General features: G+C 41.0%; 1 protein-coding gene across 1 annotated transcript in view; it reads left to right on the top strand.

The window, feature by feature from the left end:
* The window catches only part of megf6b (multiple EGF-like-domains 6b), a 68,961-nt gene that overhangs the window by 41,459 nt on the left and 9,985 nt on the right, over window positions 1–17,517 (top strand). The window contains exons 7-25 of the mRNA XM_027279444.1: window positions 6,209–6,331; window positions 8,939–9,064; window positions 9,772–9,894; window positions 10,763–10,882; window positions 11,006–11,143; window positions 11,841–11,963; window positions 12,206–12,328; window positions 13,162–13,332; window positions 13,965–14,096; window positions 14,187–14,315; window positions 14,424–14,552; window positions 14,794–14,928; window positions 15,301–15,435; window positions 15,541–15,666; window positions 15,762–15,893; window positions 16,291–16,419; window positions 16,549–16,680; window positions 17,149–17,277; window positions 17,360–17,488. Of these exons, the coding sequence (XP_027135245.1) occupies window positions 6,209–6,331; window positions 8,939–9,064; window positions 9,772–9,894; window positions 10,763–10,882; window positions 11,006–11,143; window positions 11,841–11,963; window positions 12,206–12,328; window positions 13,162–13,332; window positions 13,965–14,096; window positions 14,187–14,315; window positions 14,424–14,552; window positions 14,794–14,928; window positions 15,301–15,435; window positions 15,541–15,666; window positions 15,762–15,893; window positions 16,291–16,419; window positions 16,549–16,680; window positions 17,149–17,277; window positions 17,360–17,488 (2,484 nt within the window). The remainder of the gene's footprint in view (window positions 1–6,208; window positions 6,332–8,938; window positions 9,065–9,771; window positions 9,895–10,762; window positions 10,883–11,005; window positions 11,144–11,840; window positions 11,964–12,205; window positions 12,329–13,161; window positions 13,333–13,964; window positions 14,097–14,186; window positions 14,316–14,423; window positions 14,553–14,793; window positions 14,929–15,300; window positions 15,436–15,540; window positions 15,667–15,761; window positions 15,894–16,290; window positions 16,420–16,548; window positions 16,681–17,148; window positions 17,278–17,359; window positions 17,489–17,517) is intronic.

Here is a 17,517-nt window from a genome sequence, read left to right as displayed (position 1 = left end):
CACAGAAGCAGACCTTTTTAACTTGTACACTTTAGATGATAAAGTGATTTCATGAACCAGGCTATCTGCATCCAGCCTGTCATGAGGACCAGCATCCGTGAACCACAGCTCACCAAAAATAGAGCTTCTTCCCAATATTTTCCTATGAGATTTCCCTTTGCCCCATCATAGTTTGATGTTTCTGATTAGGAAATTTTCTGTGAGTGGTTGGTTTAATCAGAATAATGTTTCCTCTGTGCGGCAGCCAAGCCTAGAGGAAGAGAATACTCTGCAGTATAGCCGTCTGCTGCAGGAACCAGTGAGTGATCTGATCCAGGTCACGGTTATTAGGAGACTTGATGGGAACGTTGTCACAGCTGGCTTTCATAGCTCTCTGCCCTCTGCCACTGGTGTATATCGGAGGAAAACAGCTACCCGCAGCATTAATGTCGTAATTGTCTGTAATTGGCAGCAGTATTAACAGAAGTAAAAGAAGCTGGATGAATGTTGTGGATGTTTAAGTTAGCACTGAGTGTGTGGCGCTGCGTCGGCAGAAAGTGATCAGCTTACCTTCTGTGTCACAGCCTGTAGGTGGGAGGGCTGGAGAGTCGACGTCCACAAGAGTCCAGATGATAGACGAGATCCATCCATTTATCCATTTAAGAATAAATGGTTCTGGGGAGCTGGATCGTACACAAACACATTAATACTTTTGGGGAATCCTGTCCTTGGCAACATGCTATAATTTTTTTTTAATGAAAGACATCTGCTGCGGGAGGTTAATATGCCAATTCTGCTGGCATGGACAAGAAACGAACAAATACATCTTTTGTTCACTGCAGAAAAAAAAACAACCCAAAAAACAAAATCCTGAATTTACTATTTAATCCCTTGTGGAGAGTTCCCTAGATTTATGCTCCTGGCTAAATTCCATTTTATTTATGCATTAATATTTATATTTTTTTTTAAATAGGCAGCATTGATATAAATGGCACTGATCAGAGAGTCCAACAATAACTGGTGTCATACTGAGTGCTGCAGTGTCAACATTTTAGCCGTCATGCCAAATAAACTTTTCTGCTCAGACCAACACGAGCATGAAGGTGGAAGTAATGGTCTGCCAGTGTTTGGCACCTGTCTTAATAGCGAGCTCTAGGAGTGAGTTAATAACGTCTTCCAAAATCAACAAGTGTTGATGCTCATGTTAAGTCTGAGAGCTGGACGTTTCCCGTAAAGATTTTTTAAGAAAAACATCTTGCCATTGCTCGGTTCTCTCCTGGATTTTCATGGTGTTTTATTCAGATTATAATTTTTTGAAACTCTGGCAAGGTATCTTACAGTTATGGCTCCGAGCCTATCATCTGTCTTCTATGCTTGAGCGGGCTGCTTTCCTCCTCACCTGGCTGGCATCATTGTCCACATGATTCTGATGTCTGCACAAATATGCATCTAAGGTACGACGTGTACGGAGTTCTTGATATGTTGGCGTGTCGTGTCACATAAAGAATATGTATCAGTTTCTGCTGGTCTGTCTGAGCTTGAGTACCTCTACATGCTTGTGGCCCGATGTAATGACAGCACAGGTGTATGTTACAGATGTTTTAAGGTTGTGTTATCAAGAAGTGCAAGTCAATGTATCCCGCATAGATCTCTAAGGGCCATTTCTGCTCAAATCAGGTGAAGTGATGCTGACCATGAACATACTTATAAGCTCTATAAATTGCTGTCGTGGTCCTGCCGCTGTGTTTGCTTTGGCAGCAGATGAGAGAGTGTGTTGCTTAGCTCCTGAACAGATGATTTCACAGCAAGGCTCATTCCTTTCTCAGATGTTTGGATTAAAAATACTGAATTTGACTTCTGGCGCTTATCAAATTTGGCTTTCCTTAGGTGGCAATTTTTATTTTTTTTAAATACATGTCTATCAAAAGAAAAATACAGACAGCACATCCTTTCAATTCTTTATTTTCCAAGAACTGAGAGATATGCAGTCATTAATCTTACTTTCTATCACATAATATTCTTTAAAGAGAGAAAATGTAATAAATCATCAAGGGAATGACATCAATCACAGCTGGCTGGTAAAATGCAGAATTATTTATTTATATTTCATGCAGTGCTGGATATACCTTTAGTGTAAAAGAGGGTGGGTGGGGGGTATGGGAAAGAGGAGAGAGGAGGATCTTTAATGTGATGGACATCTCATTTTAGTAGATGGGAGGGTGAAGGAGAGACGGAGATGGAGAGAAAAATCAGGAGGCAGAGTGAATAAGAAGTAGTTACCACGTTACATCAGACCAGGATTCAGCACCTGGAGAACTGCTCATGTGTGCTTAAAAATAATGTTTAGATATTTTTATTCTTTACAGTACATTTTTTATTTTATTACATTTTTAAGCCATTAAGTTTCTCTTTTGGTCATGGCTCTGTCATCAGAAAGACGGATTTTGTTTTTGGTGTTAATTGAAGCGATGGTTTGTCTGTCATTTGCTGCAAACTATCCGTACAGTTACTATAGACGGATTTGTTATAGGCCACACTGTTACCATGGATACTACGGCCACAACACTGGCTACCTGGCGTCAGGTAAGTGATCATTTCTCAGCCAAAATGCAAACGAAGCTGGGGTAGCAGCATTTTGAATTTTTATTAAATTTAAGTGTATTTATTCAAATGTTAAACATCGAAGTGATTAAGAGTGACTGTTAAAAAAACGAGGAAATGCAACATTTTTCTCTGTTAAATTTATTTCTCAGATTTTCACAAATTTATTTATGGTCAGGACTTGAATGGATAAGTAGGGAGTTATTTGCAGTAATCAGAGTGTTTGTTTGTGCCTCTACACAGCCAAACTGGTTAATCAGTCCCATTGATAATGTGTCTGCTGCACGCTCTGTCTGGCACTGCCCAGATAACTTTGTCTCTGATCAGTGTAGGGGAGGATGGCTTTTATCAACAAAGATTAGAGCACATGAAAACATGGATTATGAATCATGAGAGATGGTTTGTGATGCTGAACACAAACAAGGCTAGAAACCAGATGCCCTCTTGACATATAATGTCAATATTATTATGATTGAATATTTCTTTTTCATGTTTGGCAGGACTGCCGTGCTCAGGGATAAATGCACAAGATGAGACATGTTTTACATTTATTATAACCATAACTCTGATAATCCCTTTGATCTTCTGCAGTACTTAAATGTCAATCTTGGAGATAAATCAAGTCTGTTCAGAAATAATTTATCTGAATAAACAAATCGCCTTTTCGGAAAAGTAACCAAAAATAGTTTTCCATGAAGACGACACCGTGCTGTAGGTGGCTGCGGGCAGAGAATTAATGTGTCTTCTGTAAAAGCCAACGGCTGCTGAGGATTTGGCTTCAAGTGTGGAGGGGATCATGTTCTGGAGGCTGGAGGGGATTCACTGACTGTGTGCTGCAGTAGACAGAGGAACAGCAGCTCCACAGTGCTGGACCCATTTCATGAAAAGCCAAACCAAAGGACGGCATGCAGCATGGATGGAAAAACGAAAGGACGGCTCCTGCCAGCTTTCCTGGACCAAGTGGAGCTTAAGTTTGGCAGCAGAGACAAAGAAGAGGAAAGTTTAGAGGCTCAATTCTGCCCCAAACACTATATTTGAAGATGTCGTGGGATATTATTGGGAATAGATGGGTTCAGCCGCAGGATATTTATATAATTTAACGGTCTTAGACAAGTTTTACTGGCACCATTAGGCTTAGGCGATTAGATTTAAGTCCCTTTATGCTCAAACACTGCATTTCTGTTCTTATCCTAATCCTATCCTTGTTTTTATTATGAAGAGTAAAATCAGTATTTCTTGTATCAAATTAACCACTAAAGTGTCATAATTTACAAAACTGTCCTTCCTCCGCTATGTTTTATATCGTCAGGGTGACGTGTTTGGGGTCTTGTAAATACCTGATTTATGGGTAAATGTGTGGTTTACTTGTTTGTACTGTGGGAACATGAAGACAGTGTGACATGACACAAGACATGTGGTGGTTTGTAACCTGCACGATGAGGCTCAGATGGAGATTGCCAAACTCCCATTTTGCCTCCATCCCACACAGCATCAGAGCCAGATATTTCCCTCAGGACTTGGTGGAGATCAAAAACAGAGCTAAAAGGAGAGTGAACGATGGACTTAACATTCGCCAGGTGGATGGAAACACAGTGCCAAATGTGTCAAAGTGTAAATTAGTAACCGTTTTATAATACGGCTTTCAAACTAAATGCCGCCCACCGACGCCATAACATTAGACATGATCAACCTGATATTTTTGGTGAGTTATTACAACTGATGGTCCACGGTGGTTTAGGTGGTTTAAGGTTTGTTTGAATGTTGTATTGTAAGTTGATCTGTTAGGCAAAACTGCTAAATCATCATAAACAAAACCAAAACCCAAGACAAACATTCTCTAAAATAAAAAGGCCTTTACAAAGAAATTAAAGTCAGTGGGAGAAAATAATTCAAGCAAACCAAAACTAGTAAAACAAAAAACCATGTGGTGGTTGTAGGCTGTATCCCTTGTGGCGTCTTCCATAATCCCCTGATCGGAGCACACCTGCCTTCAATTAGAGGTTCCTAAGATGCAAGGTCAGGTAATGCTGTGCACTTTGTGTAGCACCAAACTACCACGTAACTATTAGCACTGGAAAAATTAAAAACTAAATGTATGAAATGACTCTAACAGTGATAATATGTGTATACCGCAACATCAACGGTTCAATTCTGGTGTGGGGTTACATGTATTACCCTCTCTCTCACACGTCTGTTTGTTACGATCTTCTTGTCTGTATCCTGTTAAAAAAAGAGATATATAGTAGCTTCATGAGCCCATATAACCGGTTATTCTTTGAAAGTCATATATAAACAGAAAACATATCACACTGACATTCCCATAACAAGCACTGTGAGAGGAAACCACACTGAGAGGCGAGATATAAAGGCGGTTGTATACATGTGTTTATGTGCAAATTATTCTTCCCACTAAGGGTACTATTTATTGTTGGAGGGGGGGATTTGCACTGTGATGACTGTTGAGAAACTATTTATGAGCTTTATTTATACTGAACTGTTTAATTGTTTAACGCAGTGACCAAAGACATAATATATTATCTGTGGTGCGACACTCAGCATTTCAAGAGTGTACTAAACAACACAAACAAGTGATAGTGATATTTATGTTGATTTTTTTTTTAAATATATATAACTGTATAGATTTATAAATGACATTTCATATGTAAACCAGCTTTTTTGCAGATATGTATCTAAATTCTTAAAATATTTTCTTCTTGCATTTAATACAATACTGAGCAACACATTTTTCCAGCAGACATCTAACTTGGCGATGTAGGATGCTCTTTTATGATGTGTTTTTATGGACCTCATACAGCAGCCAAGAGACATTCACATTGACCTTTTTTTAATGTGTCACATCACTTGTTTCAGTCAGCAACATTTCCAATAGCTATTTTAAGTAACGTTGAAACAGACAGGTAACTTATCACTGCCCTCGTGGTGAGGTGGGTTTGACTTCATGCCTAATGAGTAATTTCCTTGATAATGATGGCAGACTCTTAGCAGAAGACCAAACAGAGCATGGCTTCATAAATCAGCTCAGATCTCATAGGGGGTCTTGTTTTGGAACACTCAGAAAACAATTTATGAGTCTCTGACCCCTAAAATAAGAATGTTTAGGAACACTGCTTGTTTCTTTTGAAATCCAGTCACACAGTGAGGCAGTAATATTTTGCTCGCCACCATTTTCCCAAATGAAAAAAAAACCCCTTCATTTATTTGTTTATAATCTCAACGCTCGGCTGAAAGGAATGTGTATGTTTTGCATCCTCAGATTTAAGTTTCCATATGCTTACTGTACCCAGGGGACGTCGACAAGAAGCAAAGGAATTTAAATTTGGTTTTAAATGTTCGGTAGTTGTTACCACATGGGGGATTTGTTTGTTTGAGCTGCATTGCACTTGTAGAATACTTTCCCTTCTCATCCATCATCTCCTTTGTTCTTAGAGTACATCTTTATCCTAAAACCTGCATTAAATTCCTCTCTCAGCTTGGCAGCTCTTCTTGGCTTTATTCTTGTGACCAATTTTTTTTTTTTCATAATGAGAGGATTTAGCCAAATTGCACTCATTGCCTTCCCATCTCTTTCCTTCTGCCTGCTTCTGTCTCTCTCTCTCACTCCCTGCAGATATTGATGAGTGCCAGGTCCATAATGGAGGCTGCCAGCACAGATGTGTTAACACCAGGGGCTCCTACTACTGTGAATGCCACCCAGGCTCTCGCTTGCATGTAGACGGCCGCACCTGCCTCGGTAAGAAACATTACAGCTTATAAGCTGAAATAAAAACTGTCAAAACTCAGCACACTGAAATAATATAGCCAACAGGGACAGCATCACGTAACAACTGACTATAAAATGATTTGAGCTTTCATCCTTCCTTTAATCGTGTTAGAAACAAGGTTTGAACGCTTTTCTTTGTAATCTCCAAAACTCAAACAATGAGATACTGTTTTGGAAGTTTGTTGGAAGTTTTTACTTTAGGTCTTTACTGTGAGTTATGTTTTGTCATTATTTCATTGAAGATTATCCACATATGCTTTTTGACATGAGCACTTAATCATGTAAACCACATCCATGATGTTGTAGTAGATGACCCCTCTGACAAAAAGCCCTATTGTAAGATGATTGAAATAACATTTGCTGGTTAAAGCACCCTGAGTTCAGTGGATATGTTTTTAAAAAAAAAGTTTTTGAACCAGTTTTCAGTGAGTGAATCATCTCTAATTGACATGTCCCGGAAAACATTTGACCTAAGGCTAATCTGTCGATTAGTTGATTTGATTATTATTTGAAAACGTGTAAATATTGGCTGTCATAGTTTCCTGTCTTTAAATGACTTTTTTTGTTTGTCCAGTAGTCCAAAAACCAAAGATATTAGCTTCATATGTTTTGGATAAGCTGGAAGTTTTTGGCATTTTTGTTTGAAAAATATCTGACTTGAATTGAATTGAAAATAGTTGCAGATCGAGTTGCTCCCATCTCTCTTCCCCTGTTTCCTGCCGTCTCTTTGTCTACTCTTAATAGAGCCACATAAAGGCCCCACTAAATATTCTAATTCATAACCTGACTAATAGTTTCAGCTCTAGTTTGTACAAAACTCTTTGCAATACTACAATCTGTACTAGAATAAAGCTCTATACCTTGACAGTTCATAATTGATCTCTTAACAAGTGCACATGTAATGAAAATGTTTGTTTTTCTGTGGGCCATGCTCTCTGCCCTTTTTGTATCTGACAGTAACTGTAGTGTTTCCTCGTGGGCTTTGGCCTTAATACCAACATGGGTGAGAGGTCCTTAAAGTGAAAAGACAAGGTTCAGACAAATAATGCATAATGTGATTTGCCATCTGTACGTAGTATAAGCATGTGTATTTATGTAGAAAGTAAAAAACTGTGGGTTGATTTGTGTTTAGTTTTGAATCCATCTTTTCCCTCTATTAGATTCTGCTTGTGTGATATTTGAACACCACATAAGTTTCATTCCTTTAAACATTAACCTGTCACTCTTGACCTCTGTGTTTATGCAGTGCCTATATGTTGTTTCTGTCACACCAAATGTATTAGATTTTCAGAAATAGCTGATAGAGAAAAGAGTGTAAACCTGGCGCTGGTTCCTGCAGTCAGGAATGTATACAGAGTGTCCTGACATCCAGAGAGGAAATCATTGTGTTTCTTGGCTTTATAAAGCGAAAGTTATTTCATTGTATTTTCAAGACACTGTAGCTGGGACCCAACTGTCACTGCGAGGCTCTTTTGTGACAGCTGTTGCATGAAGAAATTACTGATTGCACTAATAATTATAGTGCACATCTGGACTGACTCCCAGGTGAAGCTTATCTGTGAGGCTGCATATCGTCTGCTGACAGTTGTTAAAACTGTGCAGAGGCAAGCTGCAAAATAAGTCCATGTTCACAAACAGATCACGTACTGAAATCAAGTTTGCTTTCCATAAAACAACTAATCATTTTATTTTTGAACAATGCACAGCATGACCACAAGATGTATATTTTGAGAGCGAGAGAATAGAGATAATATATATATGATTATATTATATATCTATATAAGATAATATATATATATATATATACATACAAACTGGATAAAAGACAACACCAGTCAGCACAGAGCAGATGTCCTCAAATCAATTCACTCTCAGCTCTGTTGGTGTTATCCAGCTCTTGATGTGCCAGTAGAGGTCAGATGTATTCCACACACTTAGCGTGTGGCTGAATAATATTTGAGCTGGAAAGCACTCTGTGGTTTGACGTGTATTTGTGATGGATGGATTCTGACCCTCAAGTATGAAAAACACAAGTCTTAGAGAACGCTGGGCTGTTTGGCCTCTACCTGTTTTCTCCGAGGGGAATCAAGTCCAGGCCGTCTAGCGGGGGGTTTTATCCGTCGCTACAAAGAAGAGAAACGCAGATGGGGGGTTGGGGGAATGATTGAGCTGATTCTGCCCTCGATTTCATCAGTGGACGAGAGTTGTCCACCACAGAAGTCCTGCCAATCACATCTCTCTGTGATTTTTGGCTCTTTTGCAATGATGGATCTCTTGTGGCTCAGAGCATAGCAATTATCTGAGGTATTCTCTGAGCGTCTTGTAGGAATGTCAGTCCAACGGTCATGAACTCTCTGAGAAAGAATCCTGTCGATGTGACACTGCAGTCAAATCAAATGTCATAAATCTGACATGGATTTATGTCTGCACAACATTTGGATTTATGGACATTTTTCTGCTTTTTCTGCAATGATTTTTTTCATTTCCTCTGACTGCCTTTCTGCCGGTCTCTTCTCCGGTTTCTGTTTCTCTGCCCTTTTATCGTGTCACTAATGTTTCCCCTTTTTGCCTCTTTAGCTGTCCACTCGTGTGCCATCAGCAACGGAGGATGTGAACACTACTGTGTGCAGCAGTCCGCCGCTCATTTCCGCTGTCGCTGCAAGCCAAATTACGTGTTGGCAGAGGATGGCAAGCATTGCAAATGTGAGTACCTGAACTCTGGTGTAAGGCGACACTAAATACACCTCAACACCGGAGACAGAAAGGTGGAATAATACATGCATGGGTGCCCGGGCAAACAGTGCCAATACTTTGGAAGATTATGAAGGTGTGATTCTAAAGATTTAATCATAACATTAAAAAACATTTTGCCTGCATCAGCTGGCAGCTGTAATTATCTGTCAGGATGTCTGTGCTGGAGAAGGATTAACTGTCATTCATAGGACGAGACACTAAATTGGAGTGAATCACATCATCTTCGTCACCGTTTTCTTTCACAAATTAGTATTTTGATGTCCTTGTTTCTTTTAATCTCTCCAGTCTTTCAGGCAGTGCAGTTTAGTACAGTTCTGAAGGGGTGGTAAATTATACATATATGTATTTTAAATTACTGTCTTTCAGATGCTTTTACTTTGTAATTGTTAGGTGTGAACAGCTTCCTCTAATTTTTGAAAACTGAAGGTTGTCATCACAGATACCGAACAGGCTTACACAAGTCAGACACGCACAGCTATGCAGAAAGCAATAAAGAAATGAGGTGGAGGTGCAGAGCGTGGATTTAAAGCTCTCCATATGCTCTGCATTAAGATGTCTTTTTTACAGTTTTCTCCACTACTGCGCCAGAAGTGTTCCCCACTTAAGTGACAGCAGAAGATTTATGTTTATGAGTGTGTGTGCTTTTTGTGTTTCAGTGCAGAATCCCTGTGCAGACCAGAATGGAGGCTGCATGCATGAGTGTCGGGTTGATGGTGGCAGAGCTCACTGCGACTGTAAAGTTGGCTACATCCTGGCAGAAGACGGGAAAACCTGTGAAGGTAAATAATAGTGACGGTAATAATGACATTTTAATATAGCTATAAAGTTACTAAATTGTTGAGTGGGAAGAAAATATTAGGAGATACACATAGAAAACGGCCACATTTAGTTGCTACTCTAGTGATTTAGTGGTTTAGTCTCAGCAGATCAAGTTTACCCAGTTGTCATGTTCAAATTTTAAAAATGTCTCTTCACATTGGCTCAAAAATCTAGTTTGAATATTGGAAACAGCAGAAGAATGGAAATCTTCACATATAAACTGTGCAAAGATTGTTGGTACAAACTCCAGGACAGCTAAAAGGATCACAACATCAACAGATGATTTCCAATGCTTTATTGACAAAACAGAAAGAAAGTGAACGAAGCTTGGATGTAGTACAACTTGGATACTGCTGCATTGTGGGGTGCCCCCCGGCACAATGGACACCCTATAGGACCCTATGAAGAGCAGGAGGAGAGTAAGAAGTAACAGAAACAAAACGGTCGAGGGTGAGAGGGTGCAGGATACGAGAGCAAAAGAGGAGGACATGGTTATGTGGAGTATTTATAGTGTATGCTGGATGAGGTGCAACTGAGGTGTGTTCCTGCTCCTGAAACTCTTCAATAAATGATCCCTGTCATGACTAAAAAATGTGTCGTTTAAGAAAGTAAACTAAGAAGTTAGAAAATGCAGAATTTGCAAAAGTCTCTTTTGACAGTTTCTATTGTCACTGAGTTAGTCTAAGTATGTGGAAGGTTGTTTTTGCAGAAATGGATTTGATTTGTGAGAATCACATATGAGACAATGATACACGTAAATGAAACAGTGCATGCCAGATGTGTTTGTCCATTTTCTTCAGTGTTATTTGTAACGTATTTTTGTCACAGATATCGATGAGTGTGAGACGGAGGCCAACTGTGCTCATGGCTGCCACAACACACTGGGCTCTTACGCCTGTGTGTGTAACGCTGCCTATGAGCTGGGATCTGATGGAAAACAGTGTTACAGTCAGTTTAAATCCTCTTAATGTATTCATATTAATATTATTACACGCACGGAAACTTTATATTTATGTGGCACAAGATATTTCAGTCCTTGACACACATTATCTCACTGTGAACTTGTAAAAGGAATTGAGATGGAGATCGTGAACAGCTGCGAGAACAGCAACGGCGGCTGTTCGCACCACTGCCAACATTCAACCAACGGGCCTGTTTGCTCCTGTAACCATGGCTACAGACTGGACGATGACTTTAAAACCTGCATCGGTAAGAGACTGTAATGCACTGGCAATGACTTAAAAAACAAGACAATAAATTAGAAAGCACTGCGTCAGCACTCAAGCCTCTTAATGAGTTATTACTAAAGTTTAAAGAGTTTAATGTTTATGTGTGTGTGGAAGTTTTCTGTTCTGCCATGCCACACATGTGGTTTAAACAGGGTCAAGCATATGTCTTTATATCATTATAAGGGTAGTATTAAATCAGGCTGTGAGAGACAATGATTTCTCCTTGAGACACTGAGCAGCAGCCGCATGTTTGTGTTTGGAAAAGAAGGCACAGAGTAGCCAGAGAAGATCTCATGAAATGCGGCAACATCATGCAACGTTAACATTGATAAATCCCCCGTTCTCCTTGGCCAAGCCTTTTGGTTTTCTCTCCACTGCCTTAACTGACCATTGATAAATAAAATTCTCCATGTAATTTTTTTTTGGATCTAATCTGTAATGCAAAAAAATGTTCTTGGTCTTTCGGCTTTAGAGTACAAGAGTGAACATTTACTGATCTGAGCCAGGAATGGTTTAAATTCAGTAACATTAGCCTCAACTAACTTTGACCTTAATTGGCTGTTAAACCTGCAAAAGTTACATTATCTTGTTAAAAAAAAGTTTGTGTCAGTGAGCAGGGGAGCATATCGCTGCAGTCAGTTCATAATTTTTGTCTTCCTGCTTGTTGTGTTTGGCAGACGTGGATGAATGTGCAGAGCTGAGCTTCTGCTGTGAGCAGGACTGCAACAACTACCCCGGAGGTTATGAATGCTACTGCTCAGCAGGATACAGACTCAGCTCAGACGGATGTAGCTGTGATGGTATGTTTAACAAAATGTGGATGGCACTCATACTTTAATGAGACTGAATATTTACTGCTGTTGAATTTGGGAGAGTTCCAGTGTGACTCAGAAGACGCTGACATAAACATACACAATGTTGTCTTTGTTTTAGTTTCACATGTTAAGTGAGAGCTGCTCCGTCGTATTGCTTTGGTTTTTCTCAACTTCTCCTCTTAATGCAGCAAAAGTGTTTGAGTCTGTGTCCTGTCTGTGTTGTTTAGATGTAGATGAGTGTCTGGCTGCTAATGGCGGTTGTGATCACACATGCCAGAACAGCGCTGGTTCCTTCCAGTGTTTCTGTCGCCGGGGTTTCCGTCTGGACGAGGACCGGCAATCCTGCATCCGTGAGTATCAGCAGTCATGTTGAACAGAGCAGGCAAGTAGGAATCACGCCAGGAATATGCTACTGGAAAACCTGTCAAACTGTTGTTGTTGTACTGCGAAAAAAAAATTGGAAAATTGTTCAAATGTGAACCTTCTGCTCTTTTTTGTGTAATAAAATTGTACAATTTAAAGAAAGCCTTCTGTACTGGCTCACAGCTTGATGTCAGAACTGGGGAAAACAGTTAGGGTGAGTGCGTAGGAACATTGCCAGCCAATCACACGAGAAGTGTTTGAATAAAAGGCCTCTTTCACAGCAGCAAACTTGTCAAAGTAGGAAAAGCACAGGTGTTACTCACAACATTAAAGCTAGCTTTGTTTTAAGTGTCCTGTGAATCATGACAGTATGATACTGAGCCAGCGTTCACAATATCTGTAGCCTGAAAGAAGTTGAATTCAGCCATCATTAATTAAATTATTAGCACTTGTGCTTTTCCTGCTGTGAGATGTCAAAACGTCTTTAACCAGTAACAGGCTGTTTCATTAGAGCTCGGTACAGAGTATTGAGAAATAAAGTTTATGTGAATTTGAACTGTTTGTAATCTGCCTTCTCTTAATTGACATCTGGCAGAAAACTCAATACGGCACAATAGTGTAAGTTGTTAACACTTGCAGGGTGTTGATATATAGTCTCAAGTCAGGCTAAGAAATTTGGCAATTTTTTCCCTATACTTTCCCAACTGCAGATTTTTTTCTTCACTTGATTTGAGAAAAGATATTTTTAGTCTAAGTGAAACAAAATGTGTATTATTTGTAGTGTGTGTAATTGATTTTCTCCCTGTTCATCTCCCCGCAGCACTAGACGATGCCATTGAGGCCCTGTCCAGCGGAGGTGCCATCGAGTTGCCTCTCATCCGCCCCCAGCTCACCTTGATGCATGACTACAGCCAAGCCCTGGAGCGCTTTGACGACTATGAAGACGACGAGGGAGAGCTGAGAGCCGAGAGCAACCTGGCAGAGAAATTCGGTGAGCTCCCCTCTCCCAAAAAAACCATTAACAGCTCATTATCATTAACAAGAACCTGTATCTGATTACCTGAGTGTGACTCCCGGGAGGTGAGGCTGTCTTATAGACTCGTTTACAGACCACACGCTGGTTAATTACTGCGCTTCATGCTCCCAGACTGTTGGTATGTACTGTAACACTACAGCGTCCCTGACAAGAATGCTGAGGCTCATATGTCCTGGCAGCTAAACGGAGCCAAAAGCAGAAAGTCAAAGGCTCTGTTTTGTGTTGTCCAGACTTAATGGACTAATTTGACAACAGCAGAAGTTTAGTGTTCAACTGAAAGTTGAGAAGAGCAACACCTGCTAAACAAATTTAGACATTTTTTGACCTGACAAATATCCAGCAGGGATCAGAACACTGTCTATTTAAATACATTTGTGGGTTTATCTGTTTTTTTTATCAGTGTTGGTTTTCAGTAGCCTTTCGCCTACATGTGATGTAACCGACTCTGCTCTCCTCAGCTTCAGTGACACATTCATAACCTCTGACATCTGATGAATCAGCGTCCTGAGGAAAATCTGTGTTTGTGAGTGTCAAATGTCACAATTAGAGCTCTTTCTGAACTCTCTCGAACTTGTTGTCGTTTCCAGTGTGTTTGGATGACACTTTCGGCAATGACTGCAGTTTGACGTGTGACGACTGTTCTAATGGTGGAAAATGCAATCCATGGAAAACTGGCTGCGACTGCCCCGACGGATGGATCGGCATCGTCTGCAACCAGAGTGAGACACACAAATAAATACACATACCATCACTGCTGTATTGGTCTTGACAGTTCAGCAGTGATCAGCTCTTTAATTTTTCATCCATAGCATGTGCCGAGGGACAATTTGGTAAAAACTGCTCCTTCCCCTGCAAGTGTAAAAATGGCGCCACCTGTGATCCCGTCACTGGGAGCTGCCGCTGTCCGCCTGGGGTCAGTGGAGACTTGTGTCAGGATGGTGAGTTGGCTCCCTTTCTCCCAGACACAAGTGGTTTTCCCCTCCATTTTTTTCCCACCATGACATGATCTCAATTTCTCGAGTTGTTGACTTGTTTCCTGTGCGCAGGCTGTCCTAAGGGCTTCTATGGAAAGCAGTGCAACAAGAAGTGTAACTGTGCCAATAACGGTCGCTGCCACCGAACGTACGGAGCCTGTTTGTGTGATCCTGGACTCTACGGACGCTTCTGCCATCTCCGTAAGTCCCACTGTTACAGTAACAGAACCACACTTTCACCATTGAACTCTCCACATTATAAAATCATTGATTGACAGACGCACTGTGACTTTTACTAGCGCTGCAAATATCCCTATGCAGTAAAACAAGCTTGTAAATACTTTTTGTGTCGTGGCTGTTGTTTTAACCTCGTATCATATTTCTTTTCTGTGCACCATCCTGGTGACAAATTTCCTCCTTTTTTTTTTTTTTTCTCCTTCAGCGTGTCCTAAGTGGACGTTTGGTCCGGGCTGCTCTGAGGAGTGTCAGTGTGTTCAGCAGAATACTTTGGAGTGTCACCGTCGCCATGGTACCTGCGTCTGTAAACCTGGTTACCAGGGCAACACCTGCAAGGAAGGTGAGCGCACTCTCTCAATATGCTGCTCATCAAATAATCTTACATACTGTACATTGGCTGTAGGTTGTCTACTGCTCTGCGGTGTTATTACTGTATAGATGTATATATAATCACAGATGGTTTTATTCAAACTTTTTGAACAAATATTAACAAGGACATCTGATACATCTGCAGACATGCAGTTAGTCTCAGTTGTCATTTCCAGAATATGTCGATGTTCGTAACCTCTGATAATAATCAGTTGAGGTTTACCAAATGTTCCCTAAATGAAGACAGAAAGTCAATGAGCCACTCATTAAAATGAACGAGGCTGGTTCCTGTTTGTTCATCTTACATTTGAGTGCTAAGTGCTCTGTCCTGTCCTGTCTTTAGAGTGTAACCCAGGTACTTATGGAGCCGGCTGTGAGAAGAAGTGCGTCTGTCCACCAGGAGTGTCCTGTGATCATGTGACCGGAGAGTGCCAGCGAAAATGCCCTCCCGGTCGTCATGGAGAGAACTGTGATCAGGGTATGTGGCTCTAGAGGAGAGGTTTCCTCATCCTTTAAGACTCCTTTGTCATCAGTTTTTATCCTTCTGTGCTGAGACACATTTTTCCCATGTGCCCCATGTCAGACTGTCCAGAGGGAAGGTTTGGCCCAGGCTGCATACATCCTTGCAACTGCACCAGTGCCCCGTGTGACCCAGTGATGGGACAATGCAAGTGCCCAGCGGGGACGTCGGGAAAGCACTGTGAGAACTGTGAGTTCAAGCGGACGTTCTTTAACAGCAAAGTGCAAAGTAACCACAAACATTTTACATGATAATAAAAATGTGAATATCAATGTTTATTACAGTGTGTCAGGAGGGTTTCTGGGGTCCAGGCTGCACAGAAACTTGCCCAGTTTGTGAGAATGGAGGCGTGTGTGATAAACACAACGGCTCATGTAACTGTCCTCCAGGGTTCATGGGCAAATTCTGCCAGAACTGTGAGTATCAGCAGTGTGCATTTTTTGGTTTCCTTAGCAACCTGTATTAAACAGCCAGCAAGCTGAGGAGGATGTCAGCACTGTTAAATATTGAAATTGTGCAGTGGTGCAGTTTGGACAAGAAATAAAGCAACATGTTCGAAGACAGAGGCGTAGTTTATTTCTCTGAGGTCAATAGCTTAAATCCTTCCGCTGCTGCGAAAACCACGTCCGACGTCTTTTCACTGGGAAGAACAATTATAATTCAGTTTTAAACAACCACTGGCTCTTAAAATCCTGAATCCTGAATCATGGAACCAGCACTGTCATGGGAACTTGCCGTGCTTCATCTGGGGAAGATGCTTATGGAAGATTAGTCTTGATGTTTTAGACATATTTTTTTTTTCTCCTCACGCAGCGTGCCCGGGTGGGCGTTTCGGTCAAGGATGCCAAATGAAGTGCGTGTGCGAGAACAACGCTCGCTGTGACGCGGTGAGTGGGCGGTGCACCTGCGCTCCTGGCTGGACTGGACACAACTGCAGAAAAGGTAAGATTCATTATCATCACTGCAGACCTAAGATCAGCGAATAACACTGAAGAGAATTATGTAAAAACACTGATCTTTTCTCCAGTTGCTGTTTATGTCTGACACTCAGATGTGATGTTTGTATTGCAGCCTGTGATGCAGGACACTGGGGTCCAGACTGTGCAGAAACATGTGACTGTAGGAACGGAGACGGCAGCTGTGACACCGTGACGGGCCAGTGCAACTGTGAGGCTGGTTACACTGGAGCACACTGCCATCAGAGTATGTAGTTATGTGTTTGTCTCATAGTGTCATGATTTAAAGTTATTACTGCATGCACCATTGTTTGTTTTTACTGTTGCTATGAAGTTCTTACACACCTGACAGTCTTAATGACGTGTGACGTGTGCTCGCTTTTTTTAACAATGCTTCGGACTGAGGGCTGAAATATTGTTAGTAAAGTGATTAAACCTGGAAAATGTGTATGGTTAAACATGCATACATGTGTTGCTTTCATCACATTTTTTCATTAGCCGTTTGCGTGACTATCATTCTGCACATACATAGTGCTACCACCAGCTGGAGCCAAAGTAATGATTTCAAATCTTAAACACAGTTGCTTTAATCTTTTAGTCTAGTCCAAGTACTTATTTTGTACTCTATAACAACCAGCCTTTATAAAACAGTGTTATTTGAAGCTCCATGTTACTAGTTTCTGAGTCTTATGTTATGTGTGTGATATTCTCTCAGAGTGTCCTGCAGGTATGTTTGGTCTCGGCTGTCGCCATCGGTGTCAGTGTGACAACAAGGCGTTGTGCGACCACGTCAGCGGAGCTTGCACCTGTCAGGTCGGCTGGACTGGAACTTTCTGTGAAAAACGTAAGAGAAACAAAAGCCAAATTCACCCCATTGAATATGTATGCATACTAACAGGTAGTCTTTACATGTATGTGTGTTTCAGCATGTCCTCAGGGTTTCTTTGGGCTGGACTGCCAGGAGAAATGTTTGTGTCTAAACGGCGGGAGCTGTGATCACGTCAGTGGTGTTTGTTCCTGCCCTGCCGGCTGGATCGGTCCATTCTGCAACCTGAGTGAGTGACAGGTGCATCACAGAAAGTTT

Source organism: Larimichthys crocea, chromosome VI, assembly GCF_000972845.2.
Source record: "Larimichthys crocea isolate SSNF chromosome VI, L_crocea_2.0, whole genome shotgun sequence".
In the NCBI taxonomy this organism is placed as follows: Eukaryota; Metazoa; Chordata; class Actinopteri; family Sciaenidae; genus Larimichthys; species Larimichthys crocea.
The sequence above is the reverse complement of the archived record's forward strand: the minus strand, read 5'-3'. Positions and strand labels throughout refer to the sequence as shown.